General features: G+C 44.2%; 1 protein-coding gene across 2 annotated transcripts in view; it reads right to left on the bottom strand.

Moving 5' to 3' along the window:
- The window catches only part of Spats2 (spermatogenesis associated serine rich 2), a 71741-nt gene continuing 46622 nt past the window's right edge, over positions 1–25119 (bottom strand). For both annotated transcript variants that reach the window (XM_052748899.1, XM_052748900.1), the window contains exons 9-13: positions 14059–14117; positions 7955–8064; positions 5320–5422; positions 3006–3220; positions 1–1182 (exon numbers count right to left, since the gene is read on the bottom strand). In XM_052748899.1, the coding sequence (XP_052604859.1) occupies positions 874–1182; positions 3006–3220; positions 5320–5422; positions 7955–8064; positions 14059–14117 (796 nt within the window). In that variant the 3' untranslated portion in view covers positions 1–873. The remainder of the gene's footprint in view (positions 1183–3005; positions 3221–5319; positions 5423–7954; positions 8065–14058; positions 14118–25119) is intronic.

The following is a 25119-nucleotide window of genomic DNA, read 5'->3' as shown; positions in this document are numbered from 1 at the left end:
AACATTGATGAGGTTGCTTTTATTTATTTTATTTTATAAGATGACCGCACCGACTGTGCCGAGTAACCCTCAGATTAACACTAATTAAATGACCAGAGACTGGTTCCTAACCGGATTCGGGGAAGGGAACAACAAAAATCTCCAAACACTCAAACAAAGAAAAACATTTTTTTCTTTTAAAAACTTCAAATGCTACTTTTCCGCCGACTTCCTTAGACTGGGCTGCAGCCCGAGGTAAGAGGAACCAAGGCTTTGGGCATGTTGAAGACATTGCAGGTTAGGTACAGTGCCAAGCACGGGACTGAAACCGGTTTGCGCCAGATCTCAGGCACATTCCAAACAGAGGCAGCTTCTCAAGCGTCCCCTAGTGTTCTCCCCCTTCACAAATTCTCGTTTATGTCCCTTTTCTGGCTGATTCAGTATTGTATAAAGTCCCCTCATCGCTGCCCCTGTTCAAGTGACATCGCGTGGGAGTCTGGCAGCACCTGTGGCGTCTGCTTCGCATGGAGAGGCGACAGAATAGTGCTGACATCCTCCTAAGACAGCCTCTGGGGTGGGCGTGCGGAGTAAGGCTCTTCGGGCAGCTGGAAGACAGGCGCACTGGAAAAAGACTGCTTACCCCTGGGAAATTGACAGCAGTTGTCCTGGGTCCTGGTGAAAATGGCCGATCGAGTCAGCCCACATCACTAGGAAAGACCGAGGAAAAACAGCTTTCCCTCAAAAGACAGCGAGAGAAGAAAGGACTAGTTGGGATGGCCCGAGGTGGCACGCATACATTTCTTTTTGTTATTCTATCTAAGTGTATATCTCCTAACGTCCAGTTACTAGGCTGAACTGAAAGGGAGAGAAGAGAGAGGCCAACTGGAATTTCCCTCAGGAGTTCACAGCTTCGGCCTGAGAGGTCCTCGGTCTGCGCTGGGGGAGCCCCTTTCTGAAGGGAGGCTTGGGTGGGCTAGGCACCGTGCTGGCTCCAATCCCACTGGATCCTGCAGAGAAAGCCGGGCTCCATTCGGAGTTTCCTGGGGCCTGAGGTGGAGTGCTCTGATACCGGGCCCCCGATGAATACCACGAGCTGTTTCTGTAACGACCCACACTGTCAGGCCGCCCTTGGTTTGTGGGGTCAGTGGTCTTCTGGTTTTGTGGTTTGTAGCCTTGTCCTCCTCGCCTGTTGCCTGGAAAAACCTACAGATAAAAAAGTACAATGTTCACGGTGCCCTGTCATCACGACGTCTGATTCGTTCCCGCTTCAATCCTACCAGCCAATCCAACCTATTCACTCCATCATAAGGAACCCACCTTCCACTGACCTCCGTGCCTCTCATGCCTACACTTTCCCTGCTGAGGAGGCCTGCCTCTTTAAACACGCACAGGAAGGAAGTGAACACAGAAGAGTCACAGGCTCTGAATCAGATCAGACAAGTGTTTGATCACATAGATCCCAAGCCACCTATAAAGACATGAGCACGGGCGGTGGTGGCGCACACCTTTAATCCCAGCACTTGGGAGGCAGAGGCAAGTGGATCTTTGTGAGTTCGAGGCCAGCCTGGTCTCCAGAGAGAGATCCAGGAAAGGCGCAAAGCTACACAGAGAAACCCTGTCTCGAAAAACCAAAAAAAAAAAAAAAAAAAGACATGAGCACGTGTGTGGTTGTTTGAATGTAACTGTCCCCATAATCTCATAGGGAGTGGCACTATTAGGAGGTGTGGCTTTTTTGGAGGAAGTGTGTCACTGTGGAGGCGGGCTTTGAGGTCTCATATATGCTCAAGCCATACCCAGTGCCTCAAACTACTTCCTGTTGCCCTTGTGGCAAGATGTAGGACTCTCAGCTCCTTCTCCAGCACCTTGTCTGCCTGCACACCACCACTCTAACATGATAATGGACGAAACCTCTGAAATTGTAAGTGAGCCACCCCAATTAAATGTTTTTCCATTATAAGAGTTGTCATGCGGCTCACAACCATATATAATAGGATCTGATGCCCCCTGCCAGCAAGCAAAGCGCTCATACATAAAATATAAATAAAATAAAAAATTAAAAAGAGTTTCCATGGTCATGGTGTCTCTTCACAGCAACAGAAACCCCAACTAAGACAGAAGTTGGTACCAGGGACGGGGTATTTCTGTGATGGACCTGACCATGCTTTTGTCTGAAGGAATATGGCTCTTGGGACCGTGGATTAGGAAAACAGTTGAACGCTGTAAGTGCTGCTTAATGGGCCATCCTAGTATGAGTGTGGAGGATCTGAACTGTGGGGGCTGGCTCAAGACATTTCAGAGTGGAAGAATTTTCGTACGTTACCTAGAGCGCATTCTTACGATATTTTGGTGAGGAAGGTGGCTGCTTTTTGCCCTTGTCTGAAGAGTCTGGTTTTGGATTAATTCCGTTGCCAGAGGAAGCCTAACAGGTGTGAGCAGGTGTCCTGTGCTTCGCTGTGTATTACAAGCTGCAGCTCATACCATGCGGCCGGGACAGTTAGCACACCTTTCACATTACAATCAGGAAGCTTACAGGATTGGCCTTTTTAACGTTCCAACTCCATTGTTCTATCAGTTGTGCAGAACTGTTGATAGACTGCTCGTGTTTGGCTTTCAAACCAAGGGAACCAGACTCTGGATCACTCTACTGCTTTCTAGAGTCTGCTCACCCCCACCAGGCTCACTCCCCCGCCCCCCACTGGGTTTCTTGAGTCTTGCAGCTTTCAGATGAATAGTGGGGAAGTTGACACTTGAACTGCTTGTCTACCTGGAGATGGGTGCACAGCTCCCAGTGTGACCAATTACCCAACAGTACAACCCACAACAAACTGCCAACAAATCACAGTCAGCTGTCTGAGGCAGCAGGATGTCTCAACTGGCTGGTAGTTTGGATACCATCTCAAATGCTTTCTTGGGAACTAATGGAGACGAGATGGAATGGGACTAGAGAGGAAGACAATACAATGAACTACCAGCATTAAACACAACAACTGGGTGTCCCCTGACATGGTCAGTATGAAAGATATTACCTCCCGATGAGCCTGGCAGGACCTGTCACTGGAGTTTGTCACGGCTGCTGAAGTCTCTCCTGGGGCACAGCTTCTCTTGTTAGCACCTGTAAGGCTGGGAACAGAGGCACACGGCGAAGAGGATACAGCAGGACCATCACCCGGGCCACTCAAGGACATGGACACCACGGAGCTGCATCGAGATCTGCTTGAATAGCTGTTCTTCGGATGGGACACTGAAACAGAGACATGAGGACTATGCTGTGGTCACATGATGCATTTCACAGTGAGCAGTTTCAGGAAGAGAACTATCTGCGGGCTGGCGCATCGGCTCAGTGGTTGCTCTTGTTGCATAAGCTTGACCAGCAGTTTGAAGCCCAGAACCCACGTCAAGAAGAGGCAGAATCTACTTCACAAAGTTCTCCTGACTTTCACACGTGCATTGTGGCAAGCCACACCTTCCCACTAATAACAAGTGTTTTAAAATGGTCCACATGGCCGGGTGGTGGCGGCGCAAGCCTTTAATCCCAGCACTCGGGAGGCAGAGGCAGGCAGATCTCTGTGAGTTCAAGGCCAGCCTGGTCTACAGAGTGAGTTCCAGGACAGCCAGGGCTACACAGAGAAACCCTGTCTCAAAAAAGAAAAAAAAAAGGAAAAACAAAAACAAAAACAAACACAGTCTATGTAACGGCCATAAGGAAAACCTATAAAACGGCTACCAAGAAGGAAAGGAAGTCTCCTCCTCCCAAACCCAAGGCTCGTGCAGAATTTTGAGACAAGAGGACAGTCTCAGATCAAACCACACCCACCCTCTACTGATGCTTCTCAGCATCCTCTCAACTCCTGGCTGCAGTGCCAGCAGAGTAAACCTGGGAACCACAGGCCAGGCCCTATGTCCTGCAGGACAGATTTTACAAAGAAAGAAAAGAAGGAAAAGAAAGGAAGGAAGGAAGGAAGGAAGGAGGGAGGGAGGGAGGGAGGGAGGGAGGGAGGGAGGAAGGAAGGAAGAAAAAGAAAGAAAGAAAGAAAGAAAGAAAGAAAGAAAGAAAGAAAGAAAGAAAGAAAGAAAGAAGTAAACAAGCAAATCTCTGCTAAAGCCTTTTATAAAAATGAATGATGTAAGGGAAAGAAAATCAAGGTCAGTTAATTATAGACAGAACCCGTCTTTACAACACTTATCTCAACAAATTTCTTTCTGCAAAATAACCCCAAATTCAATATTCCAATATAACTGAAAAATAGTCTTATTTTCTGTTCAAATGTCCTCAGATACCATAGTTTGAAGCACACCCTGATGTCTTCTTGGGCTATGACAGGTTAACAGTCATTGCTCTCTTTTTGTTCTGTAGCGTTGGGGAGCAAACCCAGGCTAGGCACGTGCTCCCCACCCCCAAGCCCCAGTCTCAACACTGATTTCATCCTGAGAGGAAGAAGACGGGAGTAAGTTCAGAGCCTGATCTGTTATTAATGTAGCCTACATACTCTCTTTGAGACACTGTATCCCCTCCCACTTAAAAAACGTTTTTATTTTGTGTGTGTGTTTAGCTTGAATGTATGTATGTGAACCATATACATGCCTGGTGCCCATGAAGGTCAAAAGAAAACACTGAATCCCTTGGAACAGGAGTTAAGGATGGTTGTGTACTACCCTGTGGGTACCAGGAACTGAACTCAGGTCCTTTGTAAGAGCAATAAGTGATCTTAACCACCGAGTTATCTCTCCAGCCCCAGAGAGATTTATTTTTATTTATGTTTGTGTATATGTGTCTGTGTGTGTACGAGTGCCCACAGAGGCCAGGAGGGATCACTGGGCCTAGAGTTATGAGTGGCTATGAGGCATCCAATGTGGGTTGTGGGAACTGAACTCTGGTCCTCTGGCAGAGCTGTCTTTCCAGCCCCACTCTTTCCCACTTTTAATGCTATCACTTAAGGCCTGTTCCGTGCCCAGCAAGGCAGGAATCATGGTCTGTTTGAAGAACAGTAAAATTGTCCAGAATATCAATGCTGAAGCAAAGAGTCACCTCGGTCTGACTCCCGAGACCCCTGCTCTTCACACTATCACACACCTCTCAACTCAGTAGAAATAATGAGAAAGTACTCTGCTGGGTGTTGGAGAACAGGTCTATATTCCCAGCACCTGCAAGTTGGAGGCAAGAGAGTGGAAGTTTAAGGCCAGCCTTGGAGACTCAACAAGGTTGTAGCCAGTCTGGGCTCCAAAAAAACCCAAAACGTATTTCATACTTCAGGACTGTTAAATACTAGTCTTTAGAGTTCCAAGTCCACCAGAGGACAGTCTCCTTAGCACTCCAGTGTCCAGAATCTCTCACCCTCTCACCTTGTCCAAATGAATCAATACTCTGTTTCAGAGTCTCCACATCACAGGTGAACCGGGCTACCCTTCCAAGATCTTCATCATATTTCCGCTCACTAACGAAGTGCTGGAGAAAAGACAGAAAAGCTTCCAGGTAAGAGACACTGTACTCAGACCCTAAAACACATACAAGTGAAGAGTATTATCTTTAATTGTCTCATTTCTACTGCTTCAAAGTTTGCTAAATGACCACTCTATACCAGTGCTGAGTAATCAGACAAATTCATTCATTTTTAAGAGCCCTAAGATAAGCCTGATAGTTTTATGAAATGTTATTAATGGCCAACACCCAATGGTATAACCCCAAGGAATGGTAAGGAAGGAGAAAAAAAGGAATTTATAGCAAAGGGTCATCTTCCCCCTGGGCTAGTCTCCACAATTCCCTTCTGCACAGAAGCAGAGGCGGCCAGAGTGACCATAAGCTCCAACACTCATCCCATTTAGTAAACGGCTTGTTGTCCTCTGGCAGGATCCACTGAGAACAGACGCTTGGTCTCCTGATCAAACAGGATTTTAGAGTCTCTGAAATAGGAGCATTTTCTTGAGATGGAAAACCACTCATGTGTAAAGGCAACTCTGGAAACGAGACGTTTATGCTGCAAGTGATTTAATCCTTTTAAAGGCAAACTGAGGTGAGAAGTAACCAGCCCCCTGGGTCAAAAGCTGACTACATACACTATGGAAACTATGGGATGAGAAACATGTCAGGAATGAAGCACTTCTAGGATCTATTAAGTAAACCATGTCTAGGTGACCAGGATAACCCCCCCCACACACACCAGATAAGTAGATGAGAAAGGAAAGTTAAGAGCTCAGAGACAATTTGCAACTGAACTCCTCCTCAGACCTCCTAACTGGGGTAGTCTACTCCCACTTCAAATGCATCAGAATTCTTGGAATGCATCCAGAAATACCAATAGGGAAAGAAGAGAAAAAAATTACCCTGAGACTTGACATCTAAAAATTCTGAGTGCACTGCAGCTCAGGAAAGCATGCAGACCTCCTGTAATGGTGCCTTCCGATACGGAGGAGCTGTCTGATATTAATTCCAAAACAAATTCTAGGTTTGTTGAGCCAGAGCCGTAACAGCAATGACAGAAGTACAATGATCTGGAACTGAGACATTTAAACTGCACAGCACCCACCTCAGTACATCATTACCAGCGTGGAGAGAAGCAGATCCTTAGTCAGCCTGCAGAAATATTTCTAGAAATCTTTCAGCCTCGTAGGAAGAACAGATGAAGCCTATGGGAGCCAGAATTCTCATCTAATTACAAAGGGATTTCTGGTTTCTCCCAGACAGCTGAATGAGACTGACTGGCATCATCATCAGGGAAATGTTCTATAAAATTCTGTAATGTGCTATTAGTTAACAGGAAATAGTAATTTTAAACCTCTTTTTTTTTTGGCTCTTTTACGTTTCTCAGAGGAAGTGAGGGACAAGAGGTGCTCAACAGGTTTGTATGAGCACTGTAAAAACGATGCCTGACGCCTGATGCCCGGAAGGCTCAGGGTTATTACCTCACACCTGTGTCTGGGCTTTCTTCGGGCCCTTGTGAGCCTCACGGGAAGCATTCCTCTCAAATATGTCAATGAAGTTCACGTGTTCGTAAGAGCAGATGTGAAAGCTTAGGAACAGAAAAGGTCATCTCCCACTCCTTACTCAAAAAGCCTTGTTTATAAACAATGGTTTAGAGCACACTGTCCACGGGTGCCTGCACATAACCCAGCTTCTCTTAGGGTCATACGCTTAGTCCTAGAAATATACTTTTTTTTTTAGTTTGGTGTTTTGGGTTTTTTTTTTGAGACAGGGTTTCTCTGTGTAGCTTTGGAGCCTGTCCTGGAACTCACTCCCATAGCCCAGGCTGGCCTCGAACTCACAGAGATCCTCCTGCCTCTGCCTCCTGAGTGGTGGGATTAAAGGCGAGCACCACCACTGCCTGGCTGAACTACATTTTTTAAATTATTTATTTTTACTTTATGTGCAATAAATTTTTGCTTGCCTATATGCATGTGTACTGCATGTGTGCCTGTTGCCCAGGGAGGCCAGAAGAGAGCACTGGAGCCCCTGGAACTGGAGTTACAGACAGTTGGGAACCACCCCATGAGTGCTGGGAACTGAACCTGGGTCCTCTGGGAAAGCAATCAGTGTTAAGGATTCTAGTATTTATCCTAAAAGTCTGATACGATGTGAAGCAGGCTGCTGAAGTATGGGAATCAGACACGGGGTGGCAAGAAGAGGACCGAGGAGAACACAGAGACTCAAGTTAGCCTGCTTCCGAAGGCTAAGCAACAGATGGCAGCCGCTCGGACTTTACGGAAAATGGACCTGAAAAACAAGGTCAATCTGAGACCCAGCAGCAGGTCCAAGGACGTCAGGGTGCCCTGACAGATTACTCTGAGGAATGGAGACGTTTCCTAAGACTTTCTACCTAGACAGCTGAGAGAGGACAGAACCATTTAAAGAAAACCGAGTCTGGAAAGGGCCACGCTCGGAAGGGAAGCTCGCGGTTTAGCGTGTGCTGTGCAGCCATGACTTCTGGAGAGCTGCTGCTGCTCCTGAGAGTCAGCGAAAGGCAGAAGGAGAAGGGAGTCTCACCTTGATGTCAGCCCTGAGTTCCACCAACTGCTCCTCTGACATGCGGACGGCCACATCTGTCATCTTCTTCAGAACCTCTGCTTTCTTCTGCCGGCCAAGCAGGATCTCCACTGTGGAGGAACAAGGAGCAAGACGCTTATGTTTGCTGGGTTAAAGAGATACAGAAGGAAAGCGTCCGCCTTGAGTGTGCCCTGAGACAGCCAAGGGCCTACCTGCACACTCGTCCAGAAAACGGAAATACCAAAGAGCTAGTTTCCACCTTAGGGGTCCCTGACGGCAGTTAAGACAAACATTTATGAATTAACAAAGATTTCTACAATCACTTGCAATTTCTCTCTCCTCCTCCTACCCCAATTTTTTTTTTCTGAAAAGCATATAAATTAAGACAGAAACATATATATAACATTCGACACAAACTTCATCTCCAGCAAACAGGTACAGCAGCCAGAGAGCACTAACAGCTTCTTATGCGTACTCCAATTCTGCCCATGTATGTACAGCACAGACCTCTCTATATAAGTGGAGTGAGTCTATAGAATACACCACCTTCTCTTTATCTCAGCACTGCTAGTCTGCTGTTCAGGTCTCACTCGGTCATCTACTCTACAGATGTACCCCAATTATTCAGCACATCTACTAACGACAGTCCTTACGCTTTAAAAGCACCTGTTCCTATGGCTATGGTAAATACAGACTCCTCCCTCCCCCCCGAAAAAAGGCTCCTCTCATGGACAGTGGGCAAAGAAACCCTCAGGAAGCAGAGCTAGGGGCTGTCAATGAATGACCCAAGAAACACCACCACCAGGCTAGGAACTGCTACTCCTCTCTAGCAAGGTTGTTTTGTGATAGCATTTCATTCTGTAGCCCAAGCTTGTCTGGAACTCACTATGTAGACCAAAGATGGCATGGTAATCCTTTGCCTCAGCCTTCCAAGTACTGAATTCTACACATAAGCCATTATGCCCAGCTCTGTCCTGCAAGGTTTGATCTTTCTTTTGAATGTATTTTTATTTTATGTGTATTGGTGTTTTCCCTCATGTATGTGTGAGCATGTTAGGTTCCTTGGAACTGGAGCTACACAGTTGTGAGCTGCCATGTGGGTGCTGGGAATTGAACCCAGGTCCTCTGGAAGAGAGCAGACAGTGCTCTTAACCACTGAGCCATCTCTCCAGCCCCTGATCATTGTTTTTCTAAGTGAGAATTATTACTGTAATTATCCTCTTCTTCTTCTATCAATGTAACATGGAGGAAGGGACATTTTCTCTTGTTTTATTAGTTCATGGACCCAAGCCACGACACGCTGTATCAGGGCCTGATGAGAGCTTTAGTTATTCAGAGGATGTGGCCTTTCAGACAAAGGGACTAACCATTAGGCTTCGGAGACTTTGCCATGGAGAGAAAACTGGGGATATATTTACTCCATTTATTTAACAAATAATTTTTAGCTTTTTACTTCATAAACATAAACACATGAGTGTTTTGCCTGCATGTATGTCTGTGCACTACGTTCATGCTCTCAGAGGCCCCAAGAGTCATTGCATTCCTTGGAAGTGAAATTAACAGACAGTTATGAGCCACATGTGGGTGCTGGGAATTAGAGCCAGGTCCTTTGCAAGAGTAGCCAGTGCTCTTAACTGCCGAGCCATCTCTCCAGCCCCAAAAAGATGTGTTTATTTTAAAATAAAGAGGGTCACTGGGCAGCTGAAGCAGAGAACTGTGGCAAAGTCTGTTAGTCAAGTGACCATACATGCCCCTTCTCCTTTTCTTCCTCTCAAAAGTGCAATGTTAAGCCAGGTATGCTGACTCATGCCTGCAATCTGAACATTTGGGCAACTGAGGAAGGATTGTGATTTCAAGGCTAACCTGGGCCACATACTGAGTTCCAGGCTGGCCTCGCTACACAGCAAGACCCTGTCTTAAGAAGTCAAACCAAATTAAACCAAACCAAAATAAAAATGTTGAATACCAATGTTCTTAGGTAAAAACCAATTCTGGCTTTGCTCCAGATGCGGTGGTTGTGTGCTATAGTTCAGCGTTCAGCCACAGGTACGAGCAGAGACCCCAGGGTGGGGCATACCGGGAGGCTCTAGTTTAAAGCTAAACTTGTAAACTAAGAATCATGTAATGTTTACTCCTCCCTTACTGAATCCTTATGCGTTATCTTCGGAGCAGAGCACACTGTAAGGATGGCTAAGGGAGAGGACAGAGGAGCCGGGTCCCCAATGTCACATTAGAGAGGCCCTGCTAACGGTGATTAACTCTCTGGAGAAGAGTAATACATTTACTTAGGTCACTGCCGTATGCAGTCACTCCATACCTAACCGACACCATACACAACAGCTCAGCCTATGAAGCGCTTGCCTGGTAAGCATGAAGATCTGGTTAAATCCTGAGACCTCAAGAAAGCCAGGCGAGTGCCCGTGCACGTGGAGGCCAGATGAGAGAGAGCCTTGGGTGTCGTTCCAGACACCAACCACTTCTTTTCTCTTCTTTTTCCTTTTTTGGTTCTTTTCCAGACAGGGTTTTTCTGTGTAGCCCTGGCTGTCCTGGAACTCACTCTGTAGACCAGGCTGGCCTCGAACTCAGATCTGCCTGCCTCTGCCTCCCCAGTGCTGGGATCACAGGTGTGTGCTACCACTGAGAGGCCAACCACTTTTTTCCTCAAGGTCTTTCACTGGCCTAGAAGTCAATGGGTAGGTGACATGGGCTGCCAGCGGGTGACAGGGTTTCATAGCATGTGCCACTACACCAGTTTGTAATGTGGTTCTGAAGTCTGAACTCAAGTCCCTGTGCTTGCTGATGACGGGGCTGTCTCCCGCTGAGGACGGGGCTGTCTCCCGCTGATGATGGAGCTGTCTCCCACTGATGACGGAGCTGTCTCCCGCTGAGGACGGGGCTGTCTCCCGCTGAGGACGGGGCTGTCTCCCGCTGATGATGACAGAGCTGTCTCCCAAGCTAACACTTCCTCTCACTCCTTCTTTCTGTCTGGGTTTGTTTGCACGCATACTAGGGTTTGCCCACGTGTATGCCTGTGGAAAACGTGTGCCTAGTGCCTACGGAGACCAGAAGACGGAGCCCATAGTCCCCTGGAACTGGAGTCACAGTCACCTGTGAGCCGTCATGTGGGCACTGGGAATGAGCTCTGGTCTTTGTCAAGATCAAGCGCTCTTAAGCGCCGAGCCAGCTCTCCAGCCCAACACCGACCTTCTCACAGCTACAAAAGATCTGTTGGTCTAGCTCCCAAGATAAAACTCACCTGCCATTCACATCAACCTCAGTTCTCAGCCTCCAGCATTCTGGGATTTTTAATGCAAAATTATAGATTTCAAGATGGAGAAAATACATTTAGTAAGGATTTAAATTTTTTTAATTTAGTTTTATACATTGGAGTGTTTTGCCTGCATATATGCCTGTGTACCATGTGCATGCAGTGCCTGAAGAGGTCAGAAGGGGGCCTGGGATCCCCTGGAACTGAAGTTACTGGGAGACAAGGTGCATGTCAGTGCTAGGAATTGAACCCGGGTCCTCTGAAAGAGCAACCAGTGCTCTTAACCACTGAGCTCTCTCTCCAGTCCCTCAATAAACCTTCCACACACATCATATGACTTGGAAACCACATTAGAGATGAAAAAATGGCTCAGAGGTTAAGAGTACTGGCTGGTTGCAGAGGATCCAGGTTTGAGTCCCAGCACCCATATCATGGCTTACTCTAATTCCAGTTCCAGAGATCTGAGGCTCTCTTCGGGCCTCCCTGGAGACAAGGCACACATGTGATGGTGTATAAATATATATATATATATATATATATATATATATATATATATATATATATATATATATATATATTTATGGAGCTCGTGTTTTGACTAGACTGGCTGGGACAGTGAGCCCATGTGATCTACTTGACTCTGCGCCCAGTTCTGAGGTTTCAGACCCAGGATGCCACACTCAGCTTTCAGGTGGGTACCAGAATTTGAACACAGTGCCTCCTGCTTCTGCAGCAAGCACTTCCTTTACCCCACAGCTCATCTCTCCAGCCACTTTCCACCTCACTGTTTGAAACAGAGTCTCTCATTGGGATCTAGGCCTCACCAACTGGTTACATTGCCTGGCCAATAAGTTCCAAGTATCTGTTTCCTCTTCTCTAGAGCTGGGGTTACAGATGTGTGCCATCATGCCTAGCTTTTAATGTGGCTACTGGGGCTTCTAATGCATGTTCATGCTAGAACAGCAAGAACCTTACAGACTAAGCCATCTTCCTCACTCCCTAAAAGACAGACAGACAGACAGACAGACAGACACACACACACACTCTCTTATTTGTTTGTATGTATACATACATATATACATACACACATATATTTGCGTATGAATGTTTTGCCTAGGGCTAGTGAGATGGCTCAGCGGTTAAGAGCACTGACTGCTCTTCCAGAGGTCCTGAGTTCAATTCCCAGCAACCACACAGTGGCTCACAACCATCTATGGTGTGATCTGATGCCCTCCTCCAGAATAAAGGTGTACACGCAGATAGAGCATTTATATACATAAAATAAATAAATAAATCTTAAAAAAAGAAAGAAAAGAATGTTTTGCCTGAGAAGGTCTGTCTGTTTACCCTGTGCATGCCTGGTGCCCATGGTGGTCAGAAGAGGGCATCAGATAACTTGGAACTGGAGTTTACAGGTGGTTCTTAGCTACCATGTGGGCCCTGGGAATAGAGTGCAGGTCTCCCACAAGAGCAGCCAGTGTTCTTAACTGCTGACCCATTGCTCCAGTCCCTGAAAGATCTATTTTTAAAAAGGACCTTCTCCTCAAAAGTAAGGGCTGTGTCTCTCACTAGTTTAGTTTATCTGAACCTTGATCTTGTGAAAGATCCAAAGGACAAGAACAGGCAGGCTGTAGCTGTGAAATTTAGAAACCTCAAGATGCACTATTTCATGCACATGCAATCTTATTTCTGAGAAACAGGAGACAGAAGCCCTGCTCCATTCTCAACATTTCCCTTAAAAGGGAACCAACTAAACTCTGCTCAGTATTTTCAAGGTGTCTCTTTTTTCCTATGGCTGTGGTCACAGGAACAAATAACCTAATGTAGTATCCCTATTCTTACTAGTTTGAGGTTAGGTTAAAAGAAACAACCTTCCTAAGTATGGCGTTCGATGCATGAAGATCAATCCACCATGGCCCAGTGAAATGGCTCAAAGGGGTTGTGAAGCACCCGCCATGCAAACCCGACAACCTGAGGCCAATCCCTGAACCCCATGGCGGAAGAAGAACCAATTCCTTAAAGCCTTCTCACGACCTCCACACTGTGCTGCACACCTGCACTCAAAACCACAGTCAGGTTTCCAGTTCTTCCATGAAAAGCCACACAAATGACCCAAGTTAGACTTCATTCCTCCAGAGTCTATTTTAATAAGCATTCATGGCATCTTGAATGCCCCTCCCCTACTCGCTGATTACAGACACTGAATAAGAATTATCCTAAAATGGAAAAATAAAAGAAATTCCCTGACAGCAGATGACAAGAACAGACACTCAACTGTAGGAGGTGTGGTGAAGTATCCTCTGAGTATCCTAATGTTTTAGCTTTAGTAAAAACAAAACAACAAAACCAAACCCAGAGAACCGTCTACTCTCTAGAAAGAAAAGGGAAACAAAAGGAAGCCCGGGCACCTGTAGGTGCTTTATTTTCCTAAGGTCGATGCTATGGCAGCAACAACGTGACACAGTATTTGTAGATTAAATTCTACGCTGAGAATGCTAAAAATCTGGGGAAAAATGTAAAAGATTCTTACCAAGAATGAATATGTCAGGACAGTACAGCTGCTCAAGACTGACTGATTAAATGTATAAACTCGCTTTTTGTTTTACTGTAGTACTTAATACACTTAATAAACTATAACTATAAACGTGCATCCTAAACTCTGACAGAGGCAGCAGCCTACTGTTTGTATTGATAATAGTTTTTTCAAGTCACTATGTAAACCAGGCTGTCCTCAGACACACCGAGAACAGCCCGTCTCTGCCTTCCAAGAGCTAGCATTAAAGGGTGTGCCACCATGCCCCGGCTCAGTAACAGCTTTAAATATCAATCATCTTACTTGCTTCAGCTTTCACTTTGTCCATTTCAGCAAGCAATGCCACTTCTCGGTCCATTAAACTAGGGAAAAAATGATACAGAAAAAAGGGTTAGATGAGAAACTCAAATACCAAAATAGTATATAATTAATAAGGGGAAAGACTAGCACATTTGTTCACTAAAAGCATACTGCTAAGAAACAATGTATGGGCCACATGAAAGTCTAACCTTGTATTCACAACAAAGAATATTTAAAGATTCTCAAGAAAATAAATGGCTCCCACTCCACTTGTTCCATGTAATACAGCGAGCAAGGCATTAGAAATCCAGGTTAGGCCGGGCGATGGTGGCGCACGCCTTTAATCCCAGCACTCGGGAGGCAGAGCCAGGCAGATCTCTGTGAGTTCGAGGCCAGCCTGGACTACCAAGTGAGTTCCAGGAAAGGCACAAAGCTACACAGAGAAACCCTGTCTCGAAAAACCAAAAAAAAAAAAAAAAAAAAAAAAAAAGAAATCCAGGTTAGATCCAGCAGATGGCAGTATCAAGTCACAAAAAATTTCTTAGTTATGCTAATGCAAGTACTTATGGAAATTATTTTCATAACTTTTATATTTTGGTTTATCTTTTAAAAATATATGGTCTCACTGTGTATCCTTAACTGGTGTGGAACTCTATGTAGACCAGGCTGGCCTCAGCCTCTCAAATACTGGGATTAAGGTGTGCACTGAGCTTGGTTTATACAATTTGAAAATTTTGCTTCTAATTTTACCAGACACTATCTCTTTCCGTAAGGGCCATAGAAAGTTGTTCAAGATTAGGATCTATATATTCAACATGCGAACACTGTACTGTTGCATCCAGTTCAATGGCACTATAATTCTTAGCATACAGAATAGTCCAAGCTGATTTCTGATACAAAATTTAGTGATAATCAGAACAGATGGAATCAGAAGTTTCTTATCAATTTTTCCCTTCCTCTGTATAGGGAACCAGACCAAGGGCCTTGTGTGAGTGGGGCAAGCACTCTATTTATGACTTCTTTTTCTTTTCTTGCAGAGCTAAGGGGGAGCACAGGGCCTTGTGTGTGTTTTGTAAGACAAAGTCTTGATGTCATTTAGGCTGACCTTGAACTCATTATTCTTTGGTTTCAGCATCCCAAGTGCTAGGGTTACAGGTGGGTGCTGCTAATCCTCAATTTAGTTATTCACAGTTATCTATTCACATGTGTATGTGTATACAGACCGTCAGAATCAACGAACAGGAGTCCACTCTCTTCTGCCACCATGTGGGCCCTAGCTGGAGCTCAGGCTGTCAGGTGGTCCCTGCACTATCCGAGTCATTCAATCAACTGGAGATTTCTCCTTCTCAATAAGGTATGGCAACACACGCCTTTAATCTCAGCACTCTGGAGGCAGAAGCAGGAGGATCTCTGAGTTCAAGGCCAGCCTGGCCTGCAGAGTGAGTTCCAGGATAGCTAGAGCTACACAGAAAAACCCTGTCTTTAAAAACCAACCAACCAACCAAACAAACAAACAAAAAAAGTGTACGGCTCTAATGTTAATAGAAATTCTACTCTTCTTTCTGATTGTAAAGGCAATTAGGCGATTATACACACACACACACACACACACACACAAAAAAAAAAAAAAAAAACATTCAATTTATCTCACTATGTAATTATGTTAGCACAAAGTAGTTAATACCAATACTACACTTGTGAGAAAGACACTAATGTACAGAGCAGGGTCGTTCCTCAAGGAACAAATCCTTCACAGAAAAGTGCCAGAGAACGCCAGTCTGATGATTATGCACACTAATAAACACACTCGTAACTAAACAAATTTTGGAGGCAAATTAATCCAAAAGCACCAGACTGAAGAGAAAAAATGGTGATCCTGAGGTGGCCATACTCTGCTGTGAAACACTTCCCACCTTGGCAGTGTGCTCGAGAACCCCAGAAGCCTTTGGAATACCCAAAAGCCATAACCGGGACAGAAAACTGCCAGGCCTCCAGTTTGACACTGCCACCGTCCCGTTACCAGTTCATCTTAAGACACTCTGTGCCTACCAGATGACAAAGTCTTTGCCTTTGAAAAAGCTTAGAAAATATTCATTAAAGATTTCAGAAAATGAGTGTTTCACATCTCATGGTCTTCACTGTGAAAAGGAGAGTTTGCAGGATGTTTTCAGCAAATCCAGTTCTATAGTGACACTACCACCCTTTCCTGTGGGAATATGAGGGAGTAAACTGTGATGACATTCTTTCCACTGTAACAGTGAATGCTATTCATTGGTTTCTTGACTGATTCACTGGTAAGCACAAAAAATTCATAGTCCATTGACTAGCAATTCAGTATTAAGAAAATCTCTCTTACATTCTAAGAGACTTGAACTTTTGCTGGACTTCACAGCCAGATTAATAATACACCTCCAGGTCACTGAAGACTTTAGACTGAGTGCTTGCTGCCTACCCAGTCTGTCTGTTTTTTCACCTGCCTTTAGGAGAACAATGTGATACCCAACTTTATTAGCCTTGGGCTTCCCAGTAGTCAGCTTTACAACCTAAGTTAATGCATCACTGTATTCTTAAACTATTAATTCTTTCACTCACCTGACCTGGAGTAATGCATGTGTATCATTTGCTGAGAGCAGCAAATGCAGAGGTTGAAAGCAATCTTATAAAATAGATATCCACCATGAATGTTGAACATACTCATGGATAATGTTGAACACATTTGGTTACTGTTTGATCACACACAATGACATTTGTAATACCGTCTGTCATCTGAGTGAGCTGGTGTCAATGACTCAATCCCTTGTAAAACTCTTTAAAAAAAAGATTTCTAGCCGGGCGGTGTGGCGCACGCCTTTAATCCCAGCACTCGGGAGGCAGAGGCAGGCGGATCTCTGTGAGTTCGAGGCCAGCCTGGGCTACCAAGTGAGTTCCAGGAAAGGCGCAAAGCTACTCAGAGAAACCCTGTCTCGAAAAACCAAAAAAAAAAAAAAAAAAAAAAAAAAAGATTTCTAGAAAGTATCCTTTATTTCTTCTGCATGTGATGCTTTCTGTACTGTTCAACAGAAGAGAGAAAAGCCCTCTCAGGGACAGACACACATATACACACCTCTTCTTATATACTTTTATTATATGAATGTTTTGCCTTGTACGTATGTCTGTTTGTCACATGTGTGCCTGATGACTGTGGAGGTCAGAAGATGACATCAGATCCTGCAACAGGAGTTACAGGCAGAAGTGAGCCACTATAAGGGGGCTGGAAATCAAACCTGGGTCCCCTGAAGGAACCCTGGATTCATCTCTCCAGCCCCCTTGGGCTCACTCTTGATTAAGTGACACCAAGGGCAAGTGCTTTGGTTTCTTTCCTGAATGAGACACCAATACGTTATTAATCACTAATGTGTTTAATCCATGCAACTGACAGCATTAAAAAGTTCTTTTACAGCCAGGTGGCGGTAGTGCATGCCTTTAATCCCAGCACTTGGGAGGCAGCGCCAGGTGGATCTCTGTGAGTTCGAGGTCAGCCTGGTCTACAGAGCAAGATCCAGGACAGGCACCAAAACTACACAGAGAAACCCTGTCTCAAAAAGAAAACAAAGGGGCTGGAGCAATGGCTCAGAGGTTAAGAGCACTGACTGCTCTTCCAGAGGTCCTGAGTTCAATTCCCAGCAACCACATGGTGGCTCACAACCATCTGTAACAAGATCTGGTGCCCTCTTCTGGCCTGCAGTTATACATGCTGTATACATAATAAATAAATAAATCTTTAAAAAAAAAAAAAGAAAAAGAAAACAAAAACAAAAACTTTTACATTTCCTATCAAAGACCAATAAAAACTTAGTAAAAGCCTGTCATCCAAGTCTGAGGACCTGTATTCACCCCACAGAATCCAGGTACAAGTGCTGGTAACACACACTTCTAACTCCAGGCTGGGGAGACAAGCATTAGTAGATGCCTGGGGCTTGTTGGTCAGCCAATCTAGCTTAATTAGTGAGCTCTATGAGAGCCAGTGAGAGACCCTTCCTCAAAAAGAGAGGGATAAAGCTGGGTATGGTGGCGCATACCTTTAGTCCTAGTACTCTGGAGGCAGAGGCAAGCAGATTTCTATGAGCTCAGGGCCAGCATGGTCTACACAGCAAGTACCAGGCTAGCAAAGGCTACATATTGAGACCATGTCTCAAAAACAAAACAACCCTCCCCCAATCAAAAACATACATACATACAAATATAAAAACAAACAAACAAACAAACAAAAGGAGGTGGATAGGAGCTGGAGAGATGGCTCAGAGAGTAAGAGCACTGGCTGCTTTTGCAGAGGACCCAGGTTCAATTCCCAGAACCCACATGAGGGTTCCTAACTATTCCAGGAGATCCAGTGCCCTCTTCTGATCTCCACAGGCACCAGACATACATGCAGGCAAAATATTCATATACATAAAATAAATCTAAAACATTTTTTTAAAAGATGGATGGGATTCCTGAGGATGAATCTTGAGGTTGCTTCCTGGCTTCCACATGTATGTGCACACATTCACTCTCCCACACACAAACACATAAATGCATTTCAAAGACCAATGAAAAGGAGCAATTACTTTTTGTTTGTCATGTTGCCACGGCAACATCTACTGAACTATCTTGGCGTTGGCTCAGAGTAAACGGGAATGGAAAACAGAGCTTGATCAGTATTTGTAACTTCTCATTAAAGATTCTGCAACTCTTTTAGGATATGAAAATAAACATTAAAGTTAGTAACACCTCTCATTAAAAGCTCCTGACACGATGGCTTTATGGCTGTAAAGAATGCGTTCTTACATCATTCATTTTAAGCAAAGAACTCAGGACAGACTGTTATGACCTCTGCGATTTCCAAATAGTCCTACTAACAAATACACATAGCCAATATAGACCACTGTTTTATCTTTTTAAATTTTCTGTTTTTTTGAAAGTTTTCATCATAGAAAGTTGGAGGAATATGTTTAACACAACATAAACAGAGAAGAGTAGAAAGTTAAAATCAGAACATCAGAAAGGTTAGGTATCGGATAATAGAAGGGGCTTGTTTTTTTAACAATTAAAAACAATAATTTACTGTAATTCAACTTTCTAAAACAGAAATTTAACTAGAGTTTCCTATCTGTTGCTGAGCTAAACAGTGGTCCCAGTGCCCATGGTGTGAATAGTTCTTAGATATCATAAATCATTAGCCATCAGAATGAGCTCTCAAAGAATCATAAAAGGCTCATTCAGGCGATCGGACTTCCCATGACCTTGCTCACCCCAACACCTCAGGCTCTCCTCAATGGCAGTGTGCCACACAGCATGGGGAGGCTGTGAAACAGCTAATGCAATTTGCTCAACACTGCTGGGACCCTGCTTGGAAAGACTAGGTCCTATAAAGCTTGAGCCCTTACACAGTGCACAACTTTTCTTTTTTCTTTTCTTTCTTTCTTTTTTTTTTTTTTTTGGAGACAGTGTTTCTCTCTGTAGCTCTGGCTGTCCTGGAACTCACTCTAGAGACCTTGAACTTAGAAATCTGACTGCTTATGCCTTTGCCTCCCAAGTGCTGGGATTAAAGGCATGCACCACCACCCAGCCTGGTGTAGATAATTTCTGCATCTTTTCTTTAATCATGAACTACGCTTTGCGAGACTGGTCACTATTACTAGGGCACACCGATGGCTGATGGTCGCTACTCCTCCCTCCCTCTAGGACTTCTGGTAGCACTGCAGTTGCTTAGCTTACTTTAAAGCTTTACATAATTTATTGCTGAGTAGCTGCTACTGCAGCATCACCACTGGCGTCTCTGAGATACATTCTGAGCCTGTCATTTCAAGCAAGGTCTTTGATTGATATCCCTAACATGAAACTACTCATTTTGAGTCTAGCCTTGCCTTCAGTAGTTCCTTGGTACCAAAAATAATTATCACTTGTTTATGGTTATTGCATTAGAAAAACAGTATTTTAAATACAATTGTGGTAATTCTACAGTGAATTATGTAACAGGATAACACTGTCTATTATAAAATGATAATAATAAACCACTTAGTAATATTCTCAGGTAATATTTTTACTTGACTTTATTTGCTCAAAACTTAAAACATATTTACTCTAATACATCTGCAAATCAAAGCAGAAATTGAAACAAAGCCAATAAAAACAATCTTTTTTTCCTTTTAAGACTTTATTCTTCCCATTTTAAAGCAAATGGAAATTAAAAGAGAAATATCAATAGTGGTTTTATTTTTTATTTATTTATTCATTCATTCATTCATTTTTTGAAACAGGGTCTCTCTACATACATCTGGCTGTCCTAGAACTTACTATGTAGACCAGGCTGACCTCAGACTGACAAGATCCTCCTGTCTCTGCTAGGATCAAAGGTGTATGCCACCATGCCCAGCAACAGTTAAGTGCATGGGTGTTTTGCCTGCATGTGTGTCTGCGGACCACCTGAGTGACTGGTGCCCTTGGAGGGCACAAGAGAGCTTAAGATCCCCTAGGACTGGAACTACAGATGATTCACAGATGAATCCGGTATGGAATCATCTGTACGGGTGCTGGAAATTGACCCTGGATCCTCTGGAAAAGCAACAAATGCTCTCAGCTGCGGAGCCATCTTTCTAGCCCGCAATAGTTTTATTAGCAGAGAATGAATGGCATTTCCTATGGCGTTTCCAAGCCTCCACATCCCTAGCACTGACTTTACTGGAGAACATTCATTCTCCTGTGCTCAAAACAAAATGGACCATCTAGGGAGTGAGAGCCGCTGAGCAGACCAACTGCAGCAAAACCAAACTCTGGAACTAACGTACAGTAAACCTCACAATTGTGAAATTCTAATGGTTCTTTTTGTATGGAGGCTTTTACAGAGCATGTGGACAGGACTTCCATGTTTCTTTACTTTCTTGCTTTCTTTTCATTAGCTGAAATTTCTTATATTTGTGTGTGTGTGTGTGTGTGTGTGTGTGTGAATATACACATGTATGGGTGGCTGTGGAGGCCAGAAGAGGGCATTGGGTACCCTGGAGCTGGAGTTACAGGCAGTTGTGAGCACCTCACTGGAGGTGGAGGCACTGAACTCTGGTCCTCGACAAAACCAGGAAACACTTTTATTTTTTCAGGTAAGAGTTTGGCTGGTTAGCCTTGAATTCACAGCAACCCTTCTGTTTCAGCCTCCTGACTTCTGGGTGTACAAGCATGTGCCACCATGGCCAGCTAATTTTATATTTCAATTCTCAGAAACAGCTTTAAAGAGTTTCAACTTTCCTTTCCACTCTTCTTCAATGGGTTCAAAACCAGCCCAAGTTGTTCACACCTGTAATCAATTACAGTACTCAAGCTCTGAGGAGGACCAGTTTGAGGCCAGCCTGGGCTACACAGCAAGACCACATGACTGAATGGTTGTATTTTTATTTTATAATCTGCCAGGGAAAATACGCAGCTGTAGTCTATACTACCAAGAAGTCTGCGGCTAGGTTTCTAGCAAAGGAAAATGGCTGGAGTGTTAACATACATGGTGAGTGACTGCCTGGATTTTCATTTGAAATCACCATTTGTTTTTTGTGTAACTTCTTTATGGAACAATGACACCCACATCGAAGGCTCCAGAAACAGAGGAGAATGTGAGCACTAGTAAGGGAAGCAAACAGGGACCCTTGTTAAGACACAGAAAATCAAAGTGTTTTACATGTACTTTGCAGTGGGTAAGTATTAATACCAGGAATGACTTTTGGCTTTCATAGAAAATACAAATTATCTGTTAAGACAGAAAAATTATGACTTCTATTCTAAAAAAAAATTATAATTTATGGGCAATGTAGTAAAAAAAACAAACAAACCAGGAGGGAATAATGTAATCTTTAAAATTTTATTGTATTTATTTAGTCTGTGTATGTGTGTGGCCGTGGCACACACATGAAATCAGAGGTTGGCTTATGGGCATTAGTTCTCTGCTCACACTCTTTGGGTCCTGGGGAGTGAGCTCAGGTCACTAGACTTGGCAACAAGTGGTTTTATCTTCTGAGTCGGCCCACCAAGCCCATAAATGTTTTTAATTGATTTATTTGATTCTCTGCGTATGATTGTTTTGATGGCAAGTATACATGTGCACCACGCGCATGCCCGGTGCCTGCAGAGGTCAGAAGAGGGCACCGGATCCCCTGTAACTGGAGTTATGGATGGTTGAGAACCATTATAGGAGTGTGGGAACTGAACCCTGGTCCTCTGCAGGAGCAACAAGTGCACTTCTGAGCCATCTCTCCAGTTCCCCCAACCCAACTTGAGGGTCTCATATGACCCAGGCTGGTTTTCAAGTTGCTATGTATCCAATGACGATCTTCCTGCCTCCATCCACCAAGTGCCAGGATTACAGACATGCGCCACTATGCCCGGTTTATACATAAAACAGTGTTGGGGATTAAACCCTTGGTCCCCGCATGTTAGACAAGCACTCTAGAACCTGAGTTTCACCCCCCTTTTTTTTTTATCTTTTGAGAAGGGTTTCTCTGTGTAGCTCTGGCTCCACTGGAACTTGCTCTGTAGACCAGGCTGGCTTTGAACTCACAGAGATCCACCTGGCTCTGCCTCCTGAGTGCTGGGATTAAAGGCGTGCGCCACCACCTCACGGCCCATTCTGTCTTAAGGGAGAGACTAGACATAGATTCCTCGGGCAAATGCTCTCATTCATTCAGTCCTGACTTTGTTCTTCTCTTCTGTCCCCACCTCTAGCTCTTCTTTGCCCTTCTGCAGGCCTCTGGGTCTTTCCTCAATGCAGGGCCCTATGTCTACCTTCTATCAACAGAAACTGTCGTGCTTCCTCTCCAGTTCTGATAATGATTCATTCCTTCCAAAAGTATTTATTAATTAGCGCCACCCCACTTTACTCTTACTTAGTTTGAAATGAGGTCTTGCTTTCTTGCCCAGGCTGGTCTTCAACTCCTAGAGTCAAATGATCCTCCTATCTCAGCCTCTGAATGCTGGAATTACAGGTACATACTACCAACCTCAGCTCCTTAATCTGAATACTGTTCCCACCCTGAGATATGACCGAAAGAATACCTCAATCACAAGACTCCAAGCTGTGACTTAATGACAGTGACCTCAGCTGGGCATGGTGGCACATGTTTTTAATCCCAGTACTTGAGAGGCAGAGGCATAAGGATCTATGAGTTCAAGTCCAACCTGTTCTACATTCCAGGTCAGGCAGGGCTATATAGTGAGACCCTTTCTTAAACTGAACCCCCCAAAAGAAAACCCAGGAGTGATTTAAGACCTTCTGACTTAGAAAAACCAAAAGAACGCTGACTATCCTGATGGGGTATTTTCCCTTGTGCATTTATTATTTTTTATGCATTATGCATGTGGAGGTCAGAGGACAAGTCTCAAGTTGGTTGGCTTCTTACACCTTGTAGGACCCAGGGACTGAATTCAAACTGTCAAGCTTGGTGGCAAGTGTCTTTACTCACGGAACCATCTTGCTGGCCTTAAACTTAATTTTTTTAAAACCTAAAACCCCTCATTCCAACCCTGTTGTACAATGGCAAAGTTCTAAATCCTATTCCTAGTTTGTATGTTACAGCCGTTTGGCCGAGGAAAGAAAAATATATGTGACATATATCAAATATGTCAAGCCTTCCAAAGCTTAAATACGGGAAATAAGTCATCAAGAGTGTATGAAATGAAGGTTACTGGGTCAGAATACACAAGAGATTCAAATATTGGATCTGCATCTTGTGTTATCATATATTTATCTGGGCTAGTTAGTTTTGTCAATGAGATCCCTGAAAAAAAAAGATCTCAGCTGAGGAAGTGCCTCCATCAGACCGGCCTGTGGATATGTCTGAAGGCATTTTCTTGATTGCTAGCTGACGGACGAGGCCTAGCCCACTGTGGGCCGTATTGCCCCTGGGTTGTATAAGAAGGGTGGCTAAATGTGAACCGTGAGCCCGTCTGTAATCAGTGATTCTTCATAGTGCCTACTTTCGTTCATGCACTGGCTTCTCTCAAAGAAGAACTGTGAATTGGGGCTTTCGTTCATGCACTGGCTTCTCTCAAAGAAGAACTGTGAATTGGGGCAAATAAAGCAAATAATCTTTCTCCCCCAGCTCGGTTTTGGCCAGTGTTGTCGCAGAGATAGAAGGAGACAAGGACAGGGTTCCTAATAGCAATTTTCACAGATGGTTAAGAGACCTTTTGAATGTTGGGGTTTCATAAAACTAAAACTTTATTTTTATTCCAAAAGGAACCCTAGCATATCTTCTGTTGGCTTTTTGTAGCCAACACACTGAATGACAATCTTCCACCACACACCACACCTTCCAGGATGCATTTACTCTACATCCTGCTTCCTTAATAGTCTTAAACTTAAGCCAAGTAACTACTCTCACAATGTAAATTTTATTGATTAAAAGAAAAGTAAACCTGGGTCTAGAAATGATTATTACTTAAGCCATCTTAAGGAAGGACAGACTTTAAATTTAGAAACCAGAATTCTGATTTTACTTTCCTTCAGGTATGGGTCGGCTTTTAGAATCTCATTGTTGCAAATCTGTTAGAATCGTTTATCTTTCTTTGACACTATAACAGACACAAACGTGACTTTCTAACTGGCATTAATCCCAACTGTTTGGTGCCAAATGCAGTTGGCTCGCCTGTCCATCACATCCTAAACTAACAACTACAAGGTACACGGAAGAAAGCAGCTTTTAACGCTTCATGAGCCTGAGAAGGGCCCAGCAGGAAAGGGCAGGGAATCTCTGTCCTCAAGCTCAGCTGGCCTGGTTGTTGGCCTGTTGATCAATACTAAACACAGTTCCCAGGGAGGAAACCATTTCACCTGTGTTTATTGAAGGAGGGCTCTCCTGGCTGCATTCCAAGACAGCAGGAACTCACAAATCTCTCTCAGAGGTGTGTTTCCTGGCTTAGGCTTGCTGAATGGAATCAGGTCCTGTGGCTGGGTAAGCAGTAAACTGGATGATCTTAAGAGACTAGAGACCTATCAAAGCAAAGTTGTGATAAACTATACTTAGCTCTGTTTTTCCAAATATGCCACTAAAATGGTAAGAATCTATA

This window comes from Peromyscus californicus, unplaced genomic scaffold (assembly GCF_007827085.1).
Source record: "Peromyscus californicus insignis strain IS unplaced genomic scaffold, ASM782708v3 Scaffold_20__1_contigs__length_68692818, whole genome shotgun sequence".
NCBI classification, from domain to species: Eukaryota; Metazoa; Chordata; class Mammalia; order Rodentia; family Cricetidae; genus Peromyscus; species Peromyscus californicus.
Note: the sequence above shows the minus strand (reverse complement) of the source record. Positions and strands in the feature narration are given on the sequence as shown.